At 45.1% G+C, this 27,160-nt stretch overlaps 8 protein-coding genes across 8 annotated transcripts; 2 read left to right on the top strand and 6 right to left on the bottom strand.

Annotated features, from left to right (window-relative positions):
* Positions 1-676: 676 nt before the first annotated feature.
* Positions 677-1,294, bottom strand: AOL_s00043g367 (uncharacterized protein; the record flags this gene model as incomplete). The annotated part of the gene is made up of 1 exon (XM_011120853.1): positions 677-1,294. The coding sequence occupies one exon, from the start codon at positions 1,292-1,294 to the stop codon at positions 677-679; it is 618 nt and encodes a 205-aa protein (XP_011119155.1).
* A 520-nt stretch (positions 1,295-1,814) lies between these two features.
* AOL_s00043g366 (uncharacterized protein) lies at positions 1,815-5,382 on the bottom strand (the record flags this gene model as incomplete). The annotated part of the gene is made up of 12 exons (XM_011120852.1): positions 1,815-1,991; positions 2,061-2,376; positions 2,437-3,823; positions 3,882-3,895; positions 3,967-4,041; positions 4,111-4,331; positions 4,399-4,713; positions 4,781-4,814; positions 4,885-4,915; positions 4,986-5,045; positions 5,105-5,113; positions 5,187-5,382. The coding sequence occupies 12 exons, from the start codon at positions 5,380-5,382 to the stop codon at positions 1,815-1,817; spliced, it is 2,835 nt and encodes a 944-aa protein (XP_011119154.1).
* A 2,364-nt stretch (positions 5,383-7,746) lies between these two features.
* AOL_s00043g365 (uncharacterized protein) lies at positions 7,747-9,685 on the bottom strand (the record flags this gene model as incomplete). Its single annotated transcript, XM_011120851.1, has 2 exons — positions 7,747-9,103; positions 9,189-9,685. The coding sequence occupies 2 exons, from the start codon at positions 9,683-9,685 to the stop codon at positions 7,747-7,749; spliced, it is 1,854 nt and encodes a 617-aa protein (XP_011119153.1).
* Positions 9,686-10,848: 1,163 nt separating this feature from the next.
* AOL_s00043g364 (uncharacterized protein) lies at positions 10,849-12,101 on the bottom strand (the record flags this gene model as incomplete). The annotated part of the gene is made up of 2 exons (XM_011120850.1): positions 10,849-11,009; positions 11,075-12,101. 2 exons carry the CDS (start codon positions 12,099-12,101, stop codon positions 10,849-10,851), a joined length of 1,188 nt encoding a protein of 395 aa, XP_011119152.1.
* Positions 12,102-16,528: 4,427 nt separating this feature from the next.
* AOL_s00043g363 (uncharacterized protein) lies at positions 16,529-18,568 on the bottom strand (the record flags this gene model as incomplete). The annotated part of the gene is made up of 4 exons (XM_011120849.1): positions 16,529-16,978; positions 17,076-17,606; positions 17,677-18,096; positions 18,164-18,568. 4 exons carry the CDS (start codon positions 18,566-18,568, stop codon positions 16,529-16,531), a joined length of 1,806 nt encoding a protein of 601 aa, XP_011119151.1.
* A 1,483-nt stretch (positions 18,569-20,051) lies between these two features.
* On the bottom strand, positions 20,052-20,390 carry AOL_s00043g362 (uncharacterized protein; the record flags this gene model as incomplete). The annotated part of the gene is made up of 1 exon (XM_011120848.1): positions 20,052-20,390. One exon carries the CDS (start codon positions 20,388-20,390, stop codon positions 20,052-20,054), a length of 339 nt encoding a protein of 112 aa, XP_011119150.1.
* Positions 20,391-21,866: 1,476 nt separating this feature from the next.
* AOL_s00043g361 (uncharacterized protein) lies at positions 21,867-24,788 on the top strand (the record flags this gene model as incomplete). Its single annotated transcript, XM_011120847.1, has 3 exons — positions 21,867-22,878; positions 22,943-24,445; positions 24,517-24,788. 3 exons carry the CDS (start codon positions 21,867-21,869, stop codon positions 24,786-24,788), a joined length of 2,787 nt encoding a protein of 928 aa, XP_011119149.1.
* Positions 24,789-25,832: 1,044 nt separating this feature from the next.
* On the top strand, positions 25,833-27,050 carry AOL_s00043g360 (uncharacterized protein; the record flags this gene model as incomplete). Its single annotated transcript, XM_011120846.1, has 1 exon — positions 25,833-27,050. The coding sequence occupies one exon, from the start codon at positions 25,833-25,835 to the stop codon at positions 27,048-27,050; it is 1,218 nt and encodes a 405-aa protein (XP_011119148.1).
* Positions 27,051-27,160: the final 110 nt, after the last annotated feature.

The raw sequence follows: 27,160 nt of genomic DNA, 5'->3' as shown, positions 1-27,160 counted from the left end.
TGGTTGTATTAAATTATTGTACGGAATACATGCAAGTTAAATTTCAAAGCAATGCAAAATCGTAGTGGGATGCAATAGGGCAAGGAGGCAGGATATTATGACTCCTTATACGTGCAAAGGCAACTTTATTATCTCTATAAGATTAACGAGGTAGAACAATATTAAGTAAAGTTAGTCAACAGCTACCGAGCAGCTATGCTGATAATAATAGCGGTGGCATAGGTTCAGTTAATATAATGCGGACGTCTAAACGTTCGAACTCGATTTTCAGAAAGTGAGAATAAGAAGAGAGAAGAAAAAGAGGAAAATAAGAAAGAAAAACTAGAAGAGGGAGACAAAGCAAAAAAGGACGAATATAAAGAAGAGAAAAAGGTAAGGAGGGAAGTGGAAAAATAGAAAAAAGGAAAAGAGGAAAAGAGGAAGAAAAGAAGAAAGGAAAAGAGGAAAAGAGAAAAAGTTAGAAAAAGAGGAAAAGTTAGAAAAAGTAGGAAAAGTATGAAAAGAGACAAGAGAGGAGGAAAGACAAAGGAAGAAAGACAAAAGAAGTAGAGCGAGAAAAGAGGAATAGAGGAAAAGAGGAAGAGAGACAAAAGGAGAATAATGGAAGGGAGAAGGAAGAAAAGGGGAAGAAAAGAAAAGAGATGAGGAAATGGAAAGAGTTTCCCTAGTCTATAAATTAAGAGCTTGGTTCGCGAGGCCCTGGACGACTGCCAGCATCTGGACGAGGTGGGTTTCTAGGTCTATCCTGAGCCAACGAACTCCCCCAACTCCGATAAGCATCTTCAATCCTCGCATCCATACTTCCAGTGGGTCCCACCACACGCATATTATGCATAATCTCCATTGTCGGGAGCTTGCCGTCTGTATCTCTCCTCCTTTCAGCAGCGGCGGCGGCGGCAAGTCTTTCAGCTCGTTTTAAATTCTCTGGTAGCAACGGCGGGAGCCTGGTACCAGTATAATCGACCGAGGGTCGATTTGGATGTGGGAAGAGGAGGTCCCTTGGTATAGGTGGTAATTGTTCTCGAGGGCGTGGGTCTGCATCAATTTGATCGGATGGAGGCGTAGTGAAGAAGCTTGTGGGTACCCCTGGTGCCGGTGCTGGGTATTGCGGATCAAATCCCATTTCTTTGGCAGGGGGTTGCTGTTGCATAGGAGGCTCTACGGCACCAATATCTCTTGTATTGGGTGAGTCTAGTGTCGTCCAAGCTGGTGGAGGACGAGGTTGAACTGGGTCAGCTCGGGCTTTCCCTTGTGCTCGCCCTGTAGCTTGCTCTTCTGGTGAACCTCTCGTCATGATTGCGAAACTTTGGTGATGTATAAAAATAGTAGTATCAACTATGAAAGTGGTTGATGCTATTCTGGTTACGGTTGTTACATTGGGGTGGAGCTGGTTGTTATTTGTAGGAAAGAACTGGTGGAAATGACTTGGAATGTACGTATGTAGATGGTTGGAGCTATTTCTGACATGATCTTAGTGTCTGAAAGGCTGATCGACGCTGCATATTGGTAGATCTACGAGGCAATCGATTGTTAACGCGACTGTGACCAGAGTAGGTATCGCGATATCATGGACTCCATGTTTTAAGTGAAGTGGGCCTTCAGACTCAATTAAAATATATTCCAGCAAAAACAGGCAACTGCCTAAGTACATAAACATGAAAAGACGCTCGCCCAGCGGTTAATATTCACTATTTCCCTCTCTGATTTAATGCTCGTGAAGCAAATTTCAGGGTCGTCGAATTCGAATGCCCTACATAAAACAAACAAAACAGCAATCTGCGTGCAATATGCTGAAAGGGTTCACTAGATTTTTTTTAGTAACCATCGCCAGCCGCTTTGCCAGCCGGACGACCTTCAGTAACTATGTCCAAGACTCTGTGATCCCCATATTGGGTGAGCTCGCCGGGGTTGTTTGAAATGGTGGCGGAACATTCAACAACAGAGATCTTTAAGGTATTGAGGCTCTGGCGTGGGATCTCCCTTCCATTCGGCTAATTTCCCCACGTGTTAGTTAACAATTGAGAACAATATAAAGTGAACTTTGGGAGGGATCAACATACGTCAGTGATACGCCAGTGCAGATGTCGTTGCAAATACGGGATAACCTCCTCGGGAATCAGGCTATTCAAGCCATTTGCTGAGTCTTCAACGTCGTCAAGAAGGGCGTTAGTGAGAGACACCTGACCCGTAACGATAGTGTGGTCCTGGGATTGAGTTTCGCAGTTGGAGCAAGCGCTTCCGTCTCCACGCTGAACACCGGCGACAAAGTTATAGATTCCACCGACACGATTCTTGTCCCACATCCAAGTTGCTGGGTCCGGGTTGAAGTCTCCAAGGAAGATGTGGACTGTGAATGGACGACCACCGAGGTCGAATCTATATTTCTAAGGTTAGCGGCTTGATACTTGGGGTTTCTTTGGTTGTTACGCAGTTTACCTCTCAAATCGGATGTTTGCATCGTATTCGTGGTAAGTAAGCGACTCTCCTGAGCCGAAACTTTGTTGGCCCAAGCTCATATCACCGAATCCACGGCTCAATTCTCCTTCTTGACCAGGTTCGTCATCAATACCACGGGTTCCAGGTTGGCCCGGCTGCTTCTTAGAACCAAGACGTTCTTGGGCCATATGAATACCGCCTCCAATAATACCACCAAATTTAGTAGCAAGAGCAGTACCACTGCTGCCAGGGTTTCCTGGAGTGTGAGTGGGCTGTTGATGCTGTTGTACAGGCTGCTGGTGGCCTTGAGCGGCTTCACGGCCTGCAGTAAGGGCTTCACCAAAGTGCAGTTTAGCAGAGGACATAAGGCCACTGAGGCCGCTTTTCTTGGGTGGTGGAGAGCTATGCTGTCCCTGTGGGGTATGGCCGCCTGGTCCTTGCTGGGGAGGCGCAAATTGCTGTTGCTGTTGCTGTTGCGGTTGTGGAGTGAATTGCTGTTGCGGCTGTGGAGTAAACTGCTGTCCGTGGGAATCACCAGTCGGTGGCGGCGAGAATGCCTGAGTTGGCGGAGGGGAGAATTGTGTCTGTGCAGGTGGTGACGTAACCGCCTGTCCGTGCTCCTGCGTAGGAGGAGGGGCGAATTGCTGCTGATGAGTCGGCGGCGGCGAGAACTGTTGCTGCTGAGTCGGCGGGGGTGGGAACTGTTGGCCCTGAGCAGTTTGAGGAGGAGGAGAGGTAAATTGCTGTCCCTGAGTGGGCAGCGTCGTTGGCGGGGTGAATGGTTGTCCTTGAGACTGGGCTTGGGCTTGGACTGTTGGTGGAGGGGCGAAGGCCTGTTGCCCGCCGGAAGGAGGGGGACCAAATTGCAACTGCTGACCGGGCCCTTGTGTTGTCGGTGGGGCCGCAAACGACCCGCCTGCAGTAGCGGAACTGCCTTGGAATGTCTGGGTGCCGGTCTGGGTGGCAGCAAAAAGGCGATTTCGTGGAACTTGAGTGTTCTGGACACGCCTTCTGACTCGCGAATACAAGTCGGTGACCTGTGCAACAACATCGTTACGATATAGCGTTGCGTTAAATTCACCAGTGGAATCTCGGTATTGAGGAAGCCATGGTTGCAATTCAGGGTACGAAGAGCCAAACCTAGTCCAATTGCGGACGTCATTGGAATTGTAGACGCTGCCTCTGTCGTCCTTATGGAATGGAGCTAGTGGAGTGTCAGCATTTTCGCGAGAACCTGCAGCAATCGACCAAGTTCCTCGTTCGTCTCGAAGTTGTGCTGATTGTGCATTAAACCAAGCATCAGGATATCGGCCGGTATCAGCGTAGATAGCTTGCCAGATGGCAAACAGACGATCCACGTTGCAGTGGTGGAGCCAGAAAATAGGATCTGAGGAATACAAGTTAGCAAGTATAAAAAAGCATCAATGAATTGGTAGAATCCATACCAAAAGATGAAACTCTGAGTGTGCGAAGTTAGGTATATTAGCTAACGTAGATTTTTAATTTTAATGTCAGGTTCATACGACTTACGTATTCCAGCTCATATGTCCACCCCCTCCTGTGATGCCGTGGATTTCATTGTGAATCGATTCGAGAGATTGGTAGCTAAGTGTTGGATAAGATTAGCCAGTGAGACTGGTATTTACTAGTATATTTACATTTCAAGTTTCATACCTGTTGGGCGCTGGGGGATTTGATTGTTGGGTGCTAGAGTACCAGGCATAATTGCTGGTCGTGAATGATCGGTAAACGTCCTCACCAAGAGAACTCAGATTCCGTAGTGCCTCCGTGATCGAGTCGTTATCAACGAATCCATTGGTCCACTGAGAAGAAACGGTGGGGTCGCGAGAATTGTATTGTGGTGGATAGCGGGAAGTTCCCATCGCGTTTGCGAACTACCAATCGAATGCTTATTAGTGACAATCCACGTAGTGAATCCTGGAGAATGGATGTTTCTATTACTGGAAAGAAATTTCCATCCTGGTCTTGGAAACTAGTAATTCCTTGTGTGGTGACAAATTTGTAGCTGTACAAGGGATTATCAATAGTTTCAAAAGGCCTGATAGTATCTCCAGCGGAAGTAGGAGTGAAGACTTGAACAGTAGGCAAGGTGCAAAGGTAAGGAACGTTCAAGGATCTTCTGCCCCCACGTTCCTTAAGTTGTGCACTGTCCCAGTATGGAATACGGAATGCTTCTGCGGCAGTCTGATATCGGGTTCGAAGCTCTTGGTCTGGATATGCTGCCGCAATTCGCTGCATAATCGAATGAAGGATTTGCTATAAATATCGAAATCAAGCGTTAACTATCTACGAAAGATTTTTCCTTTAGGTAGAAATTATATACCTCGAAGACAGCGAGATACGGCCGATGCCATGTTCTATTGTATCTTAAGTTAGACTAATATCCGGTCCGCGACAAGAAATTCGGCCCTGGGTTTTTATGCTTACGGGAAGAGGATTGATGCATGTGTACAATATCCTGTATTCAATAACTTGGTTAGTTTATTGGAATATAAAAACATATAGAGTAATAGGACCAATATACTGACCTCTCCACCTAGATCTTGGATTAGGACTGGTATTCTCATCCCACGGGATAAAAGGCTCCCCTTTTTTTAAGATAAATTAGTATATCTATCCAAGATACCAATATTGATACCATTCATACCATGAATCCCTACAACAACAAAAAATCGCAATTAGCCAAGGAATCTCAATGGATAAGAGAAGTAACGGTTGATCGGACTAACCAGCAATCTGGAAGTAAGAGAGCTTATCTGTCGCAGGCAACTGTTGGAAAGCAGCAAGCGCCTGGAGATATAAGTTCACCTGGTCAACATTGGCTGGGTTCGCAGACCAAGCATCAATCTCTTGACGAAGCGGGAGGGCTCCATCAGGGGCTCTGGTAGTTGGAATGCCCGTGATAGCGTATGGTGCTGATGCCATGTTGGAAACTGCAACGTCGTCGGATAATACACTAGTGAAGCTTACTATGGATATAGTAATCTTGGGTTAGCTAAAGTAACATTACCCAAGCGCATGCCCAGTAAAGATGATCGTGGGTTCAGTATTGGCAGAGTAAACATACTAGTGGGAAGTAGTTGAATAAATAGCAGATCGGATCCTCACGTAATCAGAACTACCGTACGTGATGAGTGCGAATATAGATCTTAGATGAGGTCGGCCTCGGCGGTACCGTTCCTTTTTAAAGTCCTCTTGTACCCGCGGGAAACCTCTTTCCCGTAGAGCAATCCTATTCAGTAGCTACCCCCGCTAATTCACGGATGTCGACATCCGAAAGACTTTTTGAACTGACAAAGCTTAGTCTATGAAACAACGAAACAAATAAATTCTGCTTTTTGCGGCTGAGGAATACCCACTTTTACTCAAGTTTAGTTATTTCGGAGTTACCTGTCGATAGCTGTCGTGATAGCTCTACCCCGCGCGTGTCGAATGAGGGGTTGGTCTAGCCGATGTCATCGTGCTGCCCACCCAATTTCAGCCCTAAACCGGGCCAAATCGACCGGGAATACTATCCCTCTCTCAGAAATTGTCCCGTTTACTGGTGCTGGTGCTGTTACATTACGACAGCCAATGAGCTCTGCAAGGCTGACTGCATGCTGATTGTGCCCCGCTGACGACGCGGCCTTTTGCAGGGCAGGTCGAAGCGTCTACAACACACAAATTGCAACAAACTACGACAGGGGTGGGTGGGTACGATTACGTATCTTACGGTTGCACAAAGTATAGGTTATATATTATATTCATGAGAGTACTTGCTGATTACAAGGATAAAAGTGCATGGCTGGTATCTTATTAGGAATTAGTAATTTTAGCTTTAACCTGTAGGTATCTACAATTGCAGGGAGTGCATTTCAGCTTTTGAATAGCGGCTAGCTGCTAATGAAGGTGGTGGTGGCTACATGACCGTGGGCCCAACTGATCTGGCATGGCTAAGGCTAAAAGCACCAATCCTTTGGTTGATACCGTTGCTTCTCTTCACACCCGCCAAATTACTATGTTGTACCACATCAACAACGGTGCCAAACGCAGTTCTTCCGCCGAGTTTCAAACTGAAGCGTTAGATTTGTAATGCATTTCCAACGACATCTGTCGAATCTCTCAAGGACGTTTCCTTCTTGGCAGCTGGCGCAGTAGTATTCAAGCCACTGGGTTGCGGGCTCTGGTATTGCGTTTGGTTTTACTAAGATATAGCATTATGATTCCCAGGTTGTACGGTTTACGTAGGTTTCTTGGGTGAAGTAGTCGTTTAAGCCGCCATGACTACGGTTGTCGAAGGATTTGGTGAAATGAGGGTGGTTTAATGATGTTGGAGCCGCTAGGACCCAAAATATGGAAACTATGGTCGCCATGGGTCGACTGTGAGTTATTCATTGTCTCCTTATATATAGAGTGAAGTTGGACAAAATAGGTGAACCGTTGTGTATTCAATTGATTAATTGACCAACAGCCATAATATTATAATAAGAAGAATTTAGATAGGGTTAAGGATAAATACGATCGATAGAAAATAATAACTCTAACCGGCGGCTCGAAGGTATATCTCTATAAAGAGTTTGCGAGATGTTTTTGCGGTCAATTAGCCGATGTTAATAGGAAGGCTGCCGACTGACATGACTCCAAGCATTTTATATAAAATAAAATCTAAATTAAAGCTCGAGAACCGATATGATCATAGATAAACTGAAATATCAATTTATAATATTACACTTTATAACTCAAAAGGGCCGGTGAATCTTAGGTGATTTTTTTAACGGCGCTTCGATTGTCCCGTAAGTTGATGCATGACTGCGGCTCTCGAGTTCTGCTCGATTGGGAAGCTGAGAATCTCCATCCGACCCGACAGACTGGTTCACCCACAAACGGCAGAGTACAGCACCTTGCGAGTAATTTTTCTCGCGCCTTAGGCATGCGCATGCCGAAGGCAGGGTATATCAAACAAAATCATTCTAGGTCAATATTAAACATCATGAGCTCGTCGCTCGCAACAGGTCGCCAGTGACTCTTCGGCATCAACATCTTCCTATCACGTCAATGCGGTCAGAATAGCCGCGATAAATCTATGCAATGGGTGAAGCACTTCCATGTCAATATTTTTCGGTTGTTGACTACAATGGCTTGGCAGTAAATTTAAGGGGCCGCTTCTTTCACCTTCCGAAAGAAAGCCATCGTCAGGATGAAAGGATACTACAGGATACAAGTTAACGGGATAGGAAACTACTACAGTGTTATAAATAGCACCCTCCCCATACAGTTAAATTTAGGAACGAGACAACAGTTCCCTATATCTCAATAAAGATCAGGGTCATCTGAATACCACGCTTCCCCGTCTTCTGCCCCAGCATCGTCTTCTGCCTCAGCATCGTCCGCAGCGAATGCTGGATCATCATCGTCTTCATCATCGACCTCGTCCCTCGGGGCGGGTTGTACCAATCTCTCATTCGAGAGATAAAAGTCGTCTAGTCGTTCGAACCTATACACCGTCTGGTCTGCAGTTCCGTCTTCCGCCTGACTAATTGCCCTCGACAACTCCCAACTTTGCAGAAGGCTTTCATACCAAAGCGGGGGTATGGCGTCGGGTTTACTTTGCTTCGGGAAACAAACTACTCCCTTGCTAATATCTTCATGGCTTAGTCTTAAAGACCGTCCGTTGAAGATTTCGCTGGTGGATGACCAAGCGTCTAGGCTCGTCAGCGTCGATTTCACATGTTGAGCAAGAAGGTTTGAGTCGCCTAACTCGAATGTCATATGTATGTCGAATAAACGAGGGCAAGCCGGTACAAGGTCCTCGACCATTTCGGTCACCCAGCTTGTTGATGTAAGGGTCCCCTCGCAGAATCCAATAGTAAGTTCTTCCAACTCTTTGCATTTGGGCAGAGACGCCTTAGCCTTGTTATCCGATTTGTTCAACCAACTCCAGCTCTTGTTCTCCGACTGTGCGTGATTCTGGACTTTTAATTTCCTTAAGGTCGGTGCGTGCCTAGGGATTATTTCGTCCCAGAAGGCGTGTACAAGGTCTTGGTTTATCCCGTACCAATATCCCCAAATCTCAAGTTCTGTTAGGGGACTGCAGTGTTGTAGGAGGTAGTTGTGGGTTGGTCGAATGTATGATTCAACAGATAGCTTGTTAAGACGAGTCCCAACTGTTTTAAGACCGTCATAAAGCTCCTCGAGGTCCTCATTATGTGTCACAGATCCCTCAACAGAAATCCAAAGGTCCTTCACATCTTTCAAGCTTGTCCAATCCATCTCGTGGGTGAATCCCAAGTTCGAATCAACTTTAAATACCTCAAGACCATCAAGGTCTCTTAGAGCGTCCCTCAAAGCATCGGATGTCGCATACGCAAAAACGGGAGCTTGGGAGTAAAACTCAAATCCTTTGATATCGGGACATCGCTTCACTACCTCGCCTGCTTCTCGCATTTCCTCAAGGCCATGGTGGTCTCCGCGATGAGGACCCGAACCCACAACCTTAATAGCCACGTATTGGACGTTGGATAGAGCATCAAGGTATTCGCATTTATCGGAGAACGTGCTTACTGAGATAGCTACGTCAAGGAGAAAGCCCCGAGTATCGATCGGTTTGCAGAGAAGTGAAGAGATTCCTTGGTGAATCTGGATAGGTAAACTCGATGTCGTCCGCCATCTAAGAAGTCACTATCATTAGCTCAAAGGTCGTTTGGGGCTGCGTTGTTTCGACATAACGTCATTGACTCAGGTTCTAAGCTTACTCTACAGTTCGTAGATTTCTCGTGGCAGCAAGAACTCCACCAACCAAATCTACGAACTCCGTTCTTTGTTTCTCCGGTATTAAAACCATCAAGTCATCAAACATCCTCCGTTGTTCGAGCCAAGCGTCATGGGGAACCCTGTCGTGGGGTACCTGGTTCGCCTTGATGCAACCTTCTGGCGTCACAACCCACGGGTATCGCGTATCGATCAAGAGCTTCTTGCATAGCGCCAACGGATGATCGAATGATTCATTGCTAGAAAAGGAGAGGCCATCTAAGTGCGAAAGTCGAGATTTGGCACCAGCAAAACTCCATTCTAAGGTCCCAAGACGTAGTTCGATCGTTTGGAAGAGCAGTTTAGCAGTAGCGGCGCGTAATTTCGGCTGAGGATACGCTAGACGTAGGGACTTGAGAGAAGTTTTATCGAGGTTCAAGCATATTTCTCTGATTAGCTCATAGGGCAGAGCTGCCAAAGGGTTGAGTTCGGTCGGTATCATAGCAAACTTGAGGTCTGAAACCTAGGCTATAATTCGCGCGATATGTTTGAAAACCAAGTCCAGGTTGAAGGATTAAGGCTGATCGGGGGATGGTGGTATTTAAAGGACGGTATGCAAGCTGACGTTTCCTGATGCTGAATGGAATGTGGATGGAATAAGTTAAGGTATCTAACAGGCGTCTCAATGTGGAGCCGAATCCTGGTTGTGTCGGCACAAGCCGTCGACGCCTTCGATCATCAGCTAACTATTTTCGGAAATCCAACAAAACGCGCGAGGCTCACTTCAATATACACCATTTTGTCCACTGAGTACTTAAGCAGCTATAATGCTTCACTACGCTCTGCCACGCGCCGAACTATTTTAATACAAAACTACTGAGCTAGCTATGATCAATCTTATAGCAATTGGATAACGTGATAAAATATTACTATGGGACCAGGCGCCAGCCATTAAACAAACTTGTTGAGAAGTGAGGGTCCAACTGCGTCGAGAATTCGCTACAGGCACATTTATATTCCAAAACAATAGAAGTTTAGATAGAAGTGGATGGGCTGTATCGGAGGGACTTACTTTGCAGCTTTATGTTATTGATAATACCATACTCTCCTGCCATATCCTATTAATATATTCCTCGGGCTCCGTTGTCAAAGACTGAGTAAAGATGAGGCATCAGACGTATAAAGATTGCCGGAATATTGACTATGGGTTTGTCATTAACAGGGGTCTTCACAAGTGTATTTCTCAAGTCCTTTCACTCTTGCGTCAAGAGTAGATCTACAGAGAGTAGAACTATATATATATATAGGCGAAATCATGCAAAAGTCACTGAGATCTTTAACACCGGATTCATAAGTGCTACTAGACTAGTTTACTTGGGCATCAACCTCGTTCTTAAGAAACAGCAACCATATATTCTGGAGCTTAAACAATAGAATAGAAGAGCAAAAGCTGGCGCGCGTGTTTAAATATAAAAACCCCAACAAGAAATTCCACGACACTCATTCATCTCCCAAATTCCGGACCCCGTAGCACATGGACAATAAACAACATGGGTATATATTACTCGTAAATCTCATCCAACTTATCCTGGTATCAATGAATACAATTTCGTCATAATCTCGTCTAATACGCTCTATAGTTTGCAGTGGCGGCTGGCATGGCCACTAGAACTTAAGCTTCCCTTGAGATTTCAACCATCTTTGCGTCTCAGGGTCAGACATATTCCAATGATTAAGAGTCTCATCCATTACTCCATTGAGAAGGAACTTTTTATCTTGCTGACATGGTGGTGCAAGTGTTTGTTCGTTACCGCATTCGACCTTGACTATCAGGATGTTAGTAGGAGCTCAACAAATTTTACGTATGCATGTATAGTAGGTTTAGTCTTACCAAGCATAAGAACACCCTCGACCTCGTCCTTTGCATTTCGCCACGGGAACTCGACGCAAGCATCCTTTATAGTCTCTGGATTCCTACCGAAGTTGCACACCTCTGTGTATGCTCCCATAGGCTGCCACAAAACACGCTTTGGCCACTTGCTCACAGTGCCACAGCTCCTCACCATTTTTGGAATAAAGGTGAAGAAAGCGCAGTATGGATGCAAGACATCCCACTTCGGAGCCGAATATGCCCTAGTATTCGTCCAGGTCCAGGATTTCTGAAGTGTCACACCAAGACCAACGCTGAGAACGGGAAGAGTGATTTGAAATCTATAGTCGATACCGACACCTAGGCTTATCATTTCACCTTTGCCGATTGTGACGGGAGGAGCATCTGGATAGGGAAATATTTCTTGGGCCGGGAGCCATCTTTGTTCCTTGCCGTAAAAGTAATCACGACGCTCCTCGCAGAAATATGTACAATCTGCATTCTCTGCTTTGCGAGGGCAAAACCCTGCTGGATCCAGGGGATCTTGATTGCACCCCTCAATGTGACTTGGTGGTCCTTCATCAGGGAAGATAGGATTAGGATGACGGCAAGGATTTGAAGGCTGAATCCCCTGTCGCTTAATGAACCTTTCGAACACATTGACGAGGAATGATTTTTCCTTATGTTCCTCTCGCGTAACCTTGGTAGCTGGGATCCCTCCGTCAACGATAACTGGTGAAACATTGCCCGACGCCATAGGATCCTTTCCTTTATCTTGTCCAGGACTATTAGGCATTGTATAGATTCCTGTGTCAACAGGAATTGCGTCGGACATCTTCTGTTCATCCTGCTGCATATCGATACGGAAGACTTCTTCACGGTTATCTGCGCACCAGCTGTGGGAGCTGAGGCCCGGGTTGCCGATTATCTCGGGGGTATCATCTTCTGGAACTGGCGCTGGAGCACCATAGACTAATGGAGATGATATAACGGAGAAGGCGAGGAGTGTGGTAAGGGCGGTAACAGGTTCTTTGAAGGATTTGACCATCTTAATGAAATTGGTTTCGATTGCTTATAGATGAAAGATATATTGAAGTCAAAGAAAGATTTCGACCCCTTATAGTTCTGGTAGTAAGAGTATAGTAGTAGATAGTCTTGTTGAAGCTTTGAAGAATGGTTTTCCGATCCGAGGAAGGGAAGCCTCTACTTATAGTCAATACGGGAGTATACTGATAGTACCCTGACGATCTAGCCTAAGCCTTGGCTTAATTCTAGATATCGACTTTATTGCCACCATATTGCAGCCTGTAACTGAGATAATCGCGATATAAACCCATCTACAGGAGTCGTGGTGTTGATGATTAGCATAAAGCGTCCCGGAAGACTGGTAGGCGTGGGATATGTTTGTGGCTGCCTACCTTATCGTAACATCAGCTAAATTAAGTTGGTCTCTCCGTGGTGGCTTGAGCATCGAGACTGAGTCGATACAATTGTACAATATCTTCACGCTTGTAGTAGCAATGATATTATTGGTAGTGTTCTAGAGATGATAGAGAAGCATCGATGCATCAAAGCCAAGGCCGACTTATTCCAACATAAAGCCTTTGTTGGAAGCTAGTACCTTCACACCATATTCTCGCCACCCCATAGGCCAAAGGATCCAGGGTCAAAGCTGTTGGGTATTAGCATACAACATCTTAAAATCGGAATAATGGCACTCCGATAGGAGGTTGTCGGAGCACTTAGGAATGATTGCACAATATATTAATATTGGTGCTCAGTGGACTTCGGCTCGCGCACGCCGATTTTAGGAGCTCACGGTTGCATCTTATTTCTCTCCCCGTCGGCTACTAACTACTATAGCGGTGTTGTTACTATATCGCCGTTTCTAGAATAGATAAGGCATGGCCCTGGCTGGAAGGCTGGTAGAATGTTGGTAATGTTGGCGAAAAATATTAAGCTTACAAGCTCGTCATTAATCGATAATAGGGTTTGGCAAACTAGACTAGGGTTTGGCTAGGATACGCCCTGAACCTCTTTGATTAAACAGCATTGTAGACCCTATGCACGTGCCATGCCATGATGTTGGTAGTATAGCTATAGAGTGTCATGTAGGGCTGCTCTTAGGAAGTAAAAGTAAGTGGATTAATTCGAGAGACTTCAATTCGTGTGTCCATAGAATTAAAACCTAAAGGAAAAACTGTTCCTCGAAGAATACCTAGATGTGACATTGATATTTATTCTCTGTAGACGCAGTTATCTAACAGTCTAGTAATAACTAACATACTTCGACGCGGGTCAGGAGAGTTAGGGACAGCCGACCTGATTGCCTGAAATTCGTCATTATCAGCAGTATACACATGCACATGCGCAAGGCAATATGGACTTTGTCTCTGACGGCCCGTTTATAATAATAAGATACGATTCTCCATCACCAAAAATCGGACATGCAGGGTACATGTATAAAGTCAATTGTAATGGATGGAATATATACAAGCGCCTCGAAGCTAGCCCAAGTGAGAAATATGTCCGAGGCTAAACTCCTTGTACAGAATATCTGTACTCTTAAATTCAGAAAAAGAAATGTACAGCGCTGGTTGCATACATGTGAACATTAAAATGAAGATTCTAGAGCTTACGTAAAATGGCGGTTGATAATCCGAAATCATTCTGTTGATAATCCCGTATTTGGCAGCGTGAGAGAACTCGAAGGTTATCAATATACCCTTATAGATTTCAAGCTTCAAGGGATATAATTAGCGACTCGTCTATGGAACGCGTGGCAACATCGATACACTTAATTGGCAACCGTGAATTAACCCCGATCAATCTATGACTGCCTAGTTAGACTCGACCACAAGATCGCGATCGGTAAACCACACTAATTACAACGTCGGAGCACCGGCTCAGAACCTGCTAAACCATAGAAGCTCGTCTTCTGTAGATCTTCTATACTAGGATTACTAATAGCGAATATTATTCCCTTATTGACACTAGTCCTCCGTACGTACCTCATATTGCCACAGTAAGTTCTAGCTGTGCAGCCACAGAATATTCGTCACTGCAGCAGGCATATTGTCTTCACAGCCCTGATAGGCTTTGAACAGTAATTGATAGCCAGGGGTTAGTTTCACTAGTCCAACCATACCAACAATTGCCTTTCCTGCAGGATTATGCTCTCCTGTAGGTGGGGGCGCTAAGTGTATCTGTTCTAGATTCCACGTGAAAATGGTGCTACTTGTCTATATTGATTATTTTCTTGTATTCAAACGGCTCCAATACCGGTGATAACTTTTTATTGGAAGTTGAGTATATGTTTGGCACTACATGTATACAAGGGCGATGTGGCTGGCACACCACGATTTGACCGGTGTCAGGGTTTTTTTTAGAGCCTGCTTTCTAATATACTATAGCCAAACCTCCTGCCCTCAAGCGTTATACCACTATTCTAATGCTAGGCGGCTGGAAGCCATATGAATATTATGCTTAGTCGTAAGCAACCCGTATGATATTTGATACGTGAACGTTATTTTGTAACCATTCACATTGTATGCCCTCGTCAAAATTATAATTATTGTCAATGAAGTTGATAGTATAGGGCGTGGGCAGCGTAGCGACCATCGATAATGTAATCCAGGCTAAAGATTACCCACCCACAAACTGGAGCGCTCGAGCAATCATCCCGTTCAGAATACAGACGCAATATTCTACCAGACTTGAACATGTGAATAGTCTGGTCACGAACCACATCTACATTACAAACGAAAAACCATCGCAACAAGGATTTAAACGCCTAAACATATTTTGCGGGGCATCAACGGAAGAAATTCGGAAATGGCCCCGTCTCGAGTCAGTTCTCTCTTCTTTGGGTGATATCGGCACAATATTCATTAAGTAATTCTAAAAGCCATCAACAGGGCTTAGGAGGCGCAATAAGCTTAAAATTAAGGCGAGCTACCCCTGCAACAGCATACCAAGGTTGTTAGTTGGATATACCGAACTTGACCCATAGGCCAGCCCAAGAAACTTATAGTAATGGAATGACCGTTAAGACGCCGAGGTGTACACTAGCCAGCTTATCTACGGAAACAATATGTTAATAAATTCATGGGTTTATAAATTTTTAAAGTTAAACATGCCCGCTTGGTAGATATAAGTTCTAGGATTTGCTGCCATCGCGGGGTCTAGGATATCGAGTCGAGATATTCTGCAGCACGATCGCACGATATCTAGGATTCATTAATATATTTACGGGTTTTGAGCAGTATATTATGAATGTATCAGAGATGCTGCTCGAGCTCTCTAACTCTACCACTATCTCGGTACCACGAAGGGCCCACGATACCTGCCCTGCGCAATATCCTAACGTACATCCTAGTCAAAGTCGGCCGTCAATCGGCAGCACAAAAATACCACATCTCATTTGTGTTGCAAATACTCTGCTTCTGATTCGTGATCACCTCGAACCGTCGACAAAATCCTTGAAGCTGGTACAAAACGCAAATGCGAAAATGTATATTTCGAACCCCAATTACGGTGTTGGATTGAGAATTAGCAACCACATCGATCTCGACGGTTCATTCGAAGCCTTCGGTTTCCCTAATCATGTGTTCATACTCTATTCACAACACCTGGGTAGGCAACCGACACATCCAACAATTCAGCGTAACTCCGTCAACGGGCAACGGGGGTTCCCTGGAAGGAATAATGTCACCCATGATCATCTTCCTTACATGTAACGTTGAAACGTGGTCTATAAATGGTGCAACTACTACTCAGGTTGTGTAGATTGCCCACACATAGTACATAGGAATCATTGTCGTGATCTTTGATATCAGCATGTGCGTGGTGACCTGGCCTATAGCGCCTAGACCTATGGGCTTCGCGAAAATATGTACGTAAACATAATTGTTGGATGATAGGCTAGGTTGAGGAACCAAACGGCGATATTACTAGAATATTCATTGCATTAACTCCTCCCTGATGCAGCCTAGTTCTCATCGGAAATGATTATTGTAATGCAGTTCGGATGAAACATGAAGGGTTCCAGAACATAGCGAGATGGAATCACTTTGACGTTTAATAAGGTATGGAAGGGACATTCGAGCAGTCTTCTGTGTCTAGAAAGTTAAGATTATAATTAAGACCATCGTTACATGCATGCTTGACACGTATGTACACATAATCGTATAAAGAGTTGCGCGACATGCTGCTGATATCGATATTAGGCTATGCCGGGGCTAAAATAAATATAACGGATACATGATAGGGAGATTTTAGGATATGTAATAATAGCAATTATATTGGGAGAAAGGAAACGGTATCAAATTTGCGGATTTATCGAAATGCAAATACTCCATGGACCAAGACGTGTATGCTACCAAAAAGAAAAGAAAAAGAAGTAAAGAGCATATACTTACTGTACAATCAATCTAGATATTGTAACCTGTATGTGTCCATCGCCACCTTTGAAATCTAATTTCCAGCGGCAAACTGACTTTTTTCTCTAAGATTCGCCCCCCATTTCCACAAAATAAACGGCCCGGGCCAGCCAATAACAATGCCAATCAATGCCAATGTAGTATTACCCCACCCATAGTCAAGCTTTTCATACATCGTCGGAGCGAATAACGGGAACGCGAACCCGGCTAAACTTCTCAAAACGGTGACCGAAGCGATAGCGCTAGCAGCATATCGAGTGTAGCAGTCGATAATATAGGTTTGGATACTCTGGAAGCCCATAATAGAGCCTCCGGCGAAGATACAGGCACCGATGTTTGGCCAGATCCAATGTGTTACTGATTGCGCTGTCCAACCGTAGATAAGCAGGCCTACGGGCACGAGAACAGCTCCGATCGGCATCAACGGTACCCGAAACTCTGGGAGGCCGATGTTGTTATTTCGTCTACTAAGTTTTACGTAGATCTATGTTATAACAGTTAGTAAACAAACGTTTTTCTGGCATAATACCATGGTAGGGTGAAGGGGGAAAGGGTGGTAGACAAGCCCTTGTGTTTATTACCCTATCGTTGATTGGAGCGCATATCTGGGTGCCGAGAAAGAAACCCAGTCCCAAAGATATGTAGTTCAGGCCCCCAATGCCAACTGATTGGCCATATTTCCCTTCCCACAGTGCTGGGAATGTCGACAGTACAAGGTACAGCATTCCGTATAAAAACGCCATATAGGCTGCCATGAATTGCACGATAGGTTGTGTCCCAAGAAGGATGAATGGCCGGACTAGAGCCTTTCTTAGGATCTTACTCAATTTCCTCTTCTCGTCAGCCTCGTAGGGTGTATGTAGATGTGTGTTTCCGGTTTCTTTTCGTAGACGGCGAGCCTTGATTTCCAGAAGTTTTGGAGCATAAGTTTCCTGAAGGAAGAGAAGACCTAGTACTTGGATAACAGCATCGGCGATCGAGACGATGAAAAAGATCCATCGCCATCCGAGACCGGATTGAACGATCCAACCACCAGCAATCGGTCCGATCGCTGGTCCAAGTAGTGGAGCTAACGAGTACATCGAGATACCTTTGCCACGTTGCTCTGGAGGCTATGAAGGATTCTGTTACTAATAGTCCCAAAGATAAGAGATCACAATTATGTGAAAGCTAAGTACTTACCCAAACATCACTGAGGATACCACCACCCAATGCCAAAGGAGCAGCACCTCCCGCCCCAGCTAGGAAGCGGAATACGATCATTTGAACCTTTGTCTGACTCGCACCACAAGCTGTATTGAAGATTAAGTAAAATAGGTTCGAAAGTTGAATTACGGGTACCCGCCCGTACACTTCACTTAGCGGACCCACGAACAAAGGTGCTATAGCATATGCAAGCACGAAAACGGATAGTGTTAGCTGTGCTTCCACGGTTCCTGTAATATTCAAATCCTGTGATATTGAACGTATTGCAGGAGCAACCATGGACGAAGACACCGGAGATATGAAAGTAAAGGATGAAACGACTACTGTCGCAATCCACTTCTTCTTGATACTCCAATTCAGAGGGTTCTCAGGGTCATCTGGCCCGTCCCAGTCCACCTTTTAAAATATCACAATGTCAGTCATCGAAAATGTGTTGTGTGTTGTAGACGTCTCTTCGACTCACCAAATTAGGATCCCGTCTGTTACTCCTTCCGCTCTTGCCACTCTTCGTCTTTGATAATTGCAACTTGCCATCATCGTCAGACGAGTCTAGAACACCTTTTTCAATATCACTATCGATCGGAGATTCTATATCGTCATCTTTTCCAAACTTCTTCGAGTCGCCTCCCTCATTTCCTAATCGAGATCGAGAGCCTGACTTTTCGGCCGCGGGTGAATCCCCATCTGAGCTGCTTGCATAATATGTTTGAGCTTCTCGTTGGTTATATACGGATTGGTCGTCGAAAAATTGGCCAGAAAAGCTCTTTTGAAGCTGTAGATCTAATCTTGAAGCATCTGGATCTATGGCACCACCTGGCTGTAGCCGACTAGCTTTGCTTGTCGTTGGTCGTTTATCTTCAGACGACATAGGTCAAGCGTTGGGGAGACCATGCACGGCCACCACTATTTGGCAGAATTCAGAGAGTTTGCAGTGTAACGGCGCGCAATGTCGCTAAAGGCGTGTATATCGCAATAGCTTGAAGAACCATGGATATCGCGAAATAAAAAAGCCAGGTTACTGGAAGGGAAACATGGAAACAATCTCGGCGGCCATAGGGCGGCGCAGGCATATTTATTAGAACTGCCAAATCCCCCCAAAAGCGCTCGCCTTTAGGAGGCCCAGCAGGGAAGGAAAAATTCTGTTCATAGAAATCGAAAAAGCTAAGTAATCTTGTCACAGTTCCATTTAGTTGCCGTATTATCCGAGCTTTTTTGTTGCCCAGCACCCCAATGTGGTAGCCGTAGAAGGTTCGGTTGAAACGACCAGGGCTAGCAAAACTGTTCTCCAAATGACAGATTCAAGATCTGAATGGCTTAAAGATGCGACAGAACGCTCTGGAGACGACGGAATCCGCCCGACATGACCTGCTTTGGGGGAAGGCACAACAGAAACTGGTTGTTGACAGCCGAGGGTATACTATCCACTTTGGCGCTCTTGAATAGTCAAGCTTTTAACTAAGGACCCACTTGCCACCTTGCTGGCGCTGCACATGCATCATGATTCAAACGGCACAAAAAGATAGTGCAATCTGCATTATCACTGCTAATGCATTGTATTTGATTTGCGAATTGGTTGGGATGGAACATGAACGGAAACTTTTCGAGAATTTTCGGTTCAATCAAGGGAGAAAATTTTTTTAGATCCTTCCTGTGGCGGGCAAGGTTGCGACGTGGGTAGCTTCGGTTTAAGCTTTCGTTTATCGCAAGTCTCAAATTTCGACGTCACAACGGCGACCTTTGTCTCGCCGTAGGGGCCGACGGTTGTAACGTACCGTCCTTAGAACTGATAAACCTTTTAATAGATCTCAATTTTTGAGTCATTCTGTTTGAAATTGTCCGTAAATTGTAAGAATCTTTAGAATGGGTAGAAACCCTCAGATTCTACTAATACCACTGCCTTTATACGCAATTGAATTGAAGATGATATAGGAGAAACGGGCTCCAAAGTCCGACAGATGAATTGTAAATCTCGAAGTTTTGGCTCGAGCTATAGGTTAAATAATTTGAAGTTGACGTCTAGAATTCTATAGTGTCAGCAAAAACCACGATAACAGTACCACTGATTCGGGTCCCAAATCAATCATAGCAATACGAATACGAAGGACACGTGATAAATAATGCATAGAGGTTCCTCGTGCTTCGTGAAAGCATTGGTCACAAGTTAGTTTTCCTGGGGGATAGAAGGGAAGCAAATTGCGGGGTTAGGCAAAATAGCGACTATCGCCGTTCAAAAACATATATTTGTGCGCCAGACTATCGTAGTAGCTTTCTATCCTTTATCCTGAAGAAAAAATTTGAATACTTAAATACCCGTAAACTGATTCATCGAATACATAAATTTTAAAACTAGTCTATAAATCCGCATGGCCCGTTTCTGCGCTAGTCTCTCCCGTGGCTTTTAGCTTTTGGTCCTCATCCTCAAGCCTTTTCAAAACCAGGTCGCTCTTCGCAAAAATCAATTCATTCCACAATGGATATTTCATGCCCCGAATTGTTGAATCAACATCTACAATAACATGCAAATGCAAATGTTTTACCGAAATAACATCTGGTACATGAAATTTGAGAGGGCCAACGAGATGAAGATCTCTTCTACCCCTGTGAAATCCAGTACGAAGACGATGATACCGAGTAGCAGGCGTAAGATCTGGATAATGTACTGCTAGTAATTGTTCCCTCACGGCAAGCATCTTGCGGTCTTTGACATCAAAACAAGTAAAGTAGTTAGTATGACTAATAATATCATCAAAAGAAATGTGTTGGGTGTGGTAGTTTGAAAGGGCGCGTTACACAGGGGTAAATCGGACGGTGTGAGGTCCTCAACTGAGCGAATATGGCGAAGGGGCATTACCAGCCAATGGGTTTTGCCGGTCTGGGTCCGAATGGTCGTTAGTTGCAGTTGCATCGATTCGTGTCATCAAGCCGGTACGTATGCAAATTGATGGATGGATATCTTGCGTGTATCATGCATCGGCAAACGGACTCGTAGGAATCAGACACATCGTGATATATATCATTCCCAATTATCGATTAACTTACCGGCCGGCGATCGTCTATTACTACCAAGTCCTCATCCTATAGAAGTATATAAAAATCTTCAGTACGTAGTACTCACGAACACGAACAAGGGATGTATAAATGATAAGGAGCCCAGATATCGGAGGTATTGCCAGAATCATAGCGCCATATGGCTTCAGGCAGAAGCTAGAACAGTAGCACAGTATACATACTCGGTACAGTTCTGCAGTTATAATGAAGTCACCCTTGCAGAATGAACATTCTGGATGTTCACCTACGGGAGAGACACCCGAAGCCGCCGAACCGCTGTTTAAGTTTGTCGACATTGCATTGGCCGATTGGTTGATGTTTTGGTCTCAATCAAGTTTAGAGGTCGTACAGGAGATTAAGACCGGCGATTGGCATCAATTGATAAGCTAGCTTTAAAACTAGATTTCTGAGCAATTGAGGCGAAGATAACCAATACGTCCGGGCGCCCATGCAAGGAGCCGCGACTTGAAAGCTTGTGCACTTTATCGAGGTATGGAGAGTAGCTCAAGTTGGTCGAAAATGTGACCGAATTGCGTGTACTCGAGCACTCTATGCTGGATTCTGCAGCTTGGCTTCGTACGTTGGTTGCACGCGTTTGACGTCGAGATCGATCGCTCGAGACCTCGACTTAGTAAATGAGTCTAAGATTGAGGGGAATGTCGGAGCTTATAAGGTGGGCCTTTCCCCAAGCTTAAGAAGCAATGGTCTTCCTTTTCTTTAATCTTATAACGTTGAATATATACCGCGAAGATTGATATTAATATCAATAAAGAGCTCGAGGGCGCTGCACTGCACTGCGAGTTTGGCTGCCGTCATTGCATTGCATTGCGTTTGAGCGACATACCGAGTGCTAACTAGGTAACTAGCGGCACAACACATCCCGGCCCGCCAAATAGTTACAGTTCAACAATTGCGATTGCGATTCGATTCAGAGACAGTTGCGATACCAGTCAATCTGACGACATCCGGACGTGTACAGGGAATCCCTGTCAACTTTCTTTCACAATCTCGATCAGCTCAGTTCATTCAATTTCATTGACGTTATTCGATTAAAGTACTTCCAGCTTCCGTTATTTGTGTTTTATCGACAGGCAGGTACGGTACTTTCAGCCAGAAAGATGGATTCCAGTCCCGTGAATTCGAGCTTTAGCTCTCAATCCTATGATGAGCTTACTTATGTACCAACTCCGACAGCGACCGAAATCGAAACGGGTGCAGCTCCGTTCCTCATAGCTGGTTCGCTATCGGAACTTGAGCACATCATTGATAACTGTCCAATCATTGATAACCATGCCCATCCTCTCCTTAGCGAGCAGACTCTTGGAGTTTACGAAGCCTCTGGCCTTAATCTCCTGAGGTGTCTATCCGAAGCTAACGACGATGCTCTCAAAGATGTTCCAAGTACTTTGGTGTATCATCGGGCCTTTAAATCTCTTCAAGAGGGATTTTTGCATCTCCGACGTGGTTCCGGTGAAGTCAATACTTGGGAAGATTGGAAAAGGTTTCGTTCCTCTTTAGATCCCGAACTATTTACCAGGGAATGCTTTAACGGGTTGCAAACGATTCTTCTCGATACTGGCCTCAAATACCCGCCTCATGAAGAAATCGAGGCCCATTCGGTTCCCTGGCACAATAAATTCCTGAAATCGCCGGCGAAGGAGATCCTGAGGTTGGAATGCATCGCGGAACAAGAGATTAAAATTCAGAAAAGCTTTCATAGTTGGAAAACAAAGTTACGGGACGTCATTCGAAAGGCGAACAAAGACGATAACATCGTAGGATTCAAATCCGTGGTTTGTTATAGGAGCGGATTGCATATCGACGAAGATGACCGTACCGAGGAATCCATTATTGATGCCTACACTAGTACTCTAACGAGCTGTAAGGAGGACGGCTGGAAACTCAGCCATTCTCGTTTGAACGGCTTTATTTTGCATTTATTTGCCAAAGAGATGACTCGTCATGTTGAACAGGGAGGCAAAGCAAAACCATTACAGTTCCACACGGGCCTCGGGGATAGTGACCTAAGATTGAAAGACGCAAATCCTATTCTTCTGCAGAAATTTGCCGAGGTTTACCCCCGAGTGCCGATTGTTTTACTCCACGCGGGGTATCCTTTCACTAGAGAAGGTATGCACCATCGCGACTATCATGTCTATCCATAGCTTAATTAATACTGACTCGTTATTTGTAGCCGGCTATCTCGCCTCAACATATGCCAATGTGTATTTGGATTTTGGACTAGTTTTCCCGACAGTCTCACAAGCAGGACAAGAATCCATCGTTAAACAGGTCCTGGAGCTCACACCTAGCTCGAAGGCAATGTGGTCAACAGATGGTCACCACTATGGGGAGACCTACTATCTTGCCCAGAAACAAGTACGAGAGGTATTCAAGACTGTTATGAGGGAAATATACGGTAAAGGAAATGTTTCCTTGCGAAATATATCGAATATAGTCACGGACCTATTTTTCAACACTTCAAACCGACTCTACAACCTCAAGCTGGATCTCAACATCCCTATCCCACTAAATCATGCCCCGCTCGAAATGGCTGGTGCTGAAGATGAGCTTGAGCATCGTGGTCGTACCGGCCTTAAAATCCTTCAGGATTTTCTCACGAAGAACCCAGGCATTGAGTATCTTCGTCTCAACTGGTTGGACTATTCATCAATTTTACGAACTCGGGTTGTAAAGCTCAAACACGTCATAGCCCAACTCGAAAATAACTCCAACGGCTCAATCATAGGCGTTACCAAAGCCGCCCTCTATATACTAGCAAATTGTACGCTGGCCGAGGGCGCTAATCCGTGTGGAGAAGATAGACTGGTTCCGGACTTCACATCTCTTCGCCTTCATCCTCACCAAAAAAATGGACAAGATCATCACAACCATGCAACAGTCATGTGCTGGATCCAAGATCCCGATAGCCATAAAACCATTGCTCTTTGCCCCCGAAACATTCTCAAAAATGCTCTTGTTAGGGCATCTGATGCTGGTCTCTCAAACTTCAAAGTCGGATTCGAAATTGAATTTTGCATGTTTAAACAGTCAGACCTCGATGAAGGCAAAATCGCGCCAATAACGACTCACCACACTTGGACCACTTCTCGCTCTCTCCAGACAAAAGCTTTAGATATTCTAGAGGAAATTGACCAAAAGCTTTCTAAAGCGGGTATTGAAATCGAACAGTTCCACAGTGAGGGTGCCCAGGGACAATATGAAATTGCTTTATCTCCATTACCACCAATGCAAGCAGTCGATGGCTTGATATATGCTCGTGAGGTCATCCAATGTGTTTGTGCCAAATACGGATATCGAGCGAGTCTTTTACCAAAGCCGTTTGACAATGAGTGTGGCACAGCTTCGCACGTCCACATGTCTTTCAAGCCTATCGAAAAACAATGGAACTTTTTTGCAGGGATTTTGGAGAATATGAGAGCGCTTAACGCGGTTATCCTAGGAGGAGAAATGAGTTTTGAGAGAATTGTCCCCGGGGCGTGGGCAGGTGGCATATGGGCTTGCTGGGGTAGACAAAATCGGGAGGCACCCCTTAGGCTAGTGGAAGAGGATAAAGCACACTGGGAGATCAAGGCTGTGGACGGAATGGCAAACATGTACTTAGCTCTCGCTGGCATTATTACAGCAGGGACTAAGGGTGTCATAGAGCAACTCGATATCTACGGGGAATCAGATCGTAAGTACCTAAGTTCGGATTACTCTAAAAAAGCTTTAAGAGTTTATACTGAAAACTTAACTATTGAATAGGTGACGCCAGCTTGATGACTGCAGAGGAAAGAAAAAGGCGAGGTATCAGGATTGAAATGGTCAAGTCAATGGACGAGGCTATCGCCGCCCTGTTTGAGAATGACGGTCAAACTCCTCTTGAGTTCTCTGAACAGATGGCGCCCGGATTCGCTAGACACATGAGCGTCCTAAAGAAAGCCGAGAATGAAAACATTTACTCGCAGTTCATAGATCCAAGAACAGGATCTATTGATATTCCTAGACGGAGAGCGTGGGCGGCGCAATGGTATTAGGTGCTTCGCATAAATGAGTTTTTTCCTTCTTTTTCCTTTGTATTTCAACGTGGTGATCAGAAATAGTACGTGGATCCGCGCCGATATTTTGCTCTCTTCGAAGCGCACATCTACCAGTCCTAAAGATATTCTATGTTCAAATTGTATATTGATACCGGGAAATCAAAGGCGGAATTCATGCATGGCCCTCTTACTCATATTGTCCAAAGGAACCTCAATTCCACGCTGGTGAGTTGAGGCTCTTATGTTATTGTAAACATGCTGCTAGGGCCTGTAGCCTGGGCGACGTTGAAATAACGTCCATGCTGTTGCCGAGTAGAGACTGTTCCCTAGCTGCGCAGACCCCATCCCACACGTTCTCCATCTCCGCTCCATCTCATCTAATATTTACGAAATCTTTTCCATTAACGTCTCTCAACCATCGACGGATCGACATCATCATCCATCTGACACGCAAGACCTACACGCAGTTGTCCAAGAAATCCTCCTAAACGACAATCCGGTAAGTCATCCTGTCCTCGACACCCTTTCTCCCTGACATCGTACCTTTCTCCTTACCCCTCCATCACCCACCAGTTTGATCTCTTGACCGTTGTTTCTTTGTTGCTTTGTTGCTTCCCTTCTGCTATATGTCTTCCTAGCTCTCTCAGACGTCTATAACTTTGGTTACTTATATAACATACCAGCTTCAGCTGCGACTTCACAATCACCTCCTTACTAATATATATACTAGAGCCCCCCTCCTCACGGATACAATCCCTAGAATCCCTCGACGCTAATTTCGTCTAGTATCTTCACATACCTGTTTGAGACTACGCTAGGCTCTTCTAGCTACATCATCAAGTTCTCTCCTTCAAATCAGTAACGTATTCAATAGCTTCCCTGCAAGGATTATTGCATACAGGATATACCTGTCTTTTCAAAAAATACCTCGAACTTCTCCAGTAACTGTAAGTGTTTCATCTCGAGCGTCTTTTGTTAGATGTCACAGACACCGCCATGCTAAAAGGAGTCTATTAGTCTACCTGAAAGTTGAAACCAAAGATGTGCTGGCTTTCCGTTCAATGCTCTTGCAAGCATAATATTGCCATTGCTCACCCGACAAAGTCGTGTGTTCGTCCACGCAATCCTCGTGGTTGTTGGATCATTCGCCGTGGAGATCCTCTGAAGAAGTCTTGTCCTGGATGTGAAGAATACCATACTCCTGGATCTGAGCAACCATCCTGGAGGGACGTTAAGCGCTGTCATAATGATCCGGCTATGGACTGGGCTGAAGTCAATCATTATGATATTATAACCATGGATAAGAACCGTCACAGAGTTTGTGACAACGAACGTCTTGAGTTTAGGAAGCGACTTCGATGGAAGACTATGATAGCGAACGGAATGGTGACAGGCTGGAGCTTGAATAACAGAGGTGTTGCCATTGTTGATACCTCCCCCGAGGAGATTGGCAATGAAGATATGGATTACTGTCAACAACATGAGGTCATCGAACCCTTCGATCCGGCCGATATTGACGATATGTTACTCGATACTGGAGAGGATAAGAATGGGAATCAGGATGGAGTCGATGGATACATGCTTGAACGCGTGTCATCTAGACCACGGCTAGCCCGTACCATCTATATGACTGGAAATGGTCAAGAATTCGAATCACTCTTTTCAGTATTCGATAATTCGGAAGGCGACATATCTTCTAACTCGGATAATTCCAATGAGGCAGTCATGGGATCTGATGAATCAACAAATACAATTACTGAGAACGATTCCAGTAAAGAAGAAGAATATGAGCCACTCATGGAGCTCGACGAAATGTTCGACCACATCGAAGCTTCGAAGCCTTTTGACCTATCTTCCTCCCTCCTTAACAGCGATGTTCCTGTCTGGGCTCCCGCTACACCCGAATCTCCCATCGGTGACCCTATCAAGAAGCCATTGCCCAAGGGCACACTGATCAAATTGGAGATAAAGAAAGAACTTGACACCGCCCCGGGGCCTGTCACTGCCATATCGGGGCTGGCACCACTTCTCGCAGCTACGTCTTCTGAAGGAACCACTTCAAACTATCGCGAAGGAATCGACCAGGCTCTTGCTAGGTTGAGACGTCTGTCTGCCGCACGTATGTCCGCCGCATATACTGAAGCGCGTAATGCGAGATTTCCTGATCTGGCTCCAATTACCCCCGTTGAAGATATTTTTCAAGAAGAAAAGCCCGAGGAGGACTCGGAGGAAGGCGGCGTAACCTTCCAATTCAACTAAATGCCCATCTGAAGCAACTTTCGGGACTCCTATGTCCACTCTTACTACTACTCTTTTTCGCTTTACACTTTCAAGAAACAACTACAGAAACACCAGAACACAAGAATTGT

This window comes from Orbilia oligospora (genome assembly GCF_000225545.1).
Source record: "Orbilia oligospora ATCC 24927 unplaced genomic scaffold scaffold00043, whole genome shotgun sequence".
In the NCBI taxonomy this organism is placed as follows: Eukaryota; Fungi; Ascomycota; class Orbiliomycetes; order Orbiliales; family Orbiliaceae; genus Orbilia; species Orbilia oligospora.
Note: the sequence above shows the minus strand (reverse complement) of the source record. Positions and strands in the feature narration are given on the sequence as shown.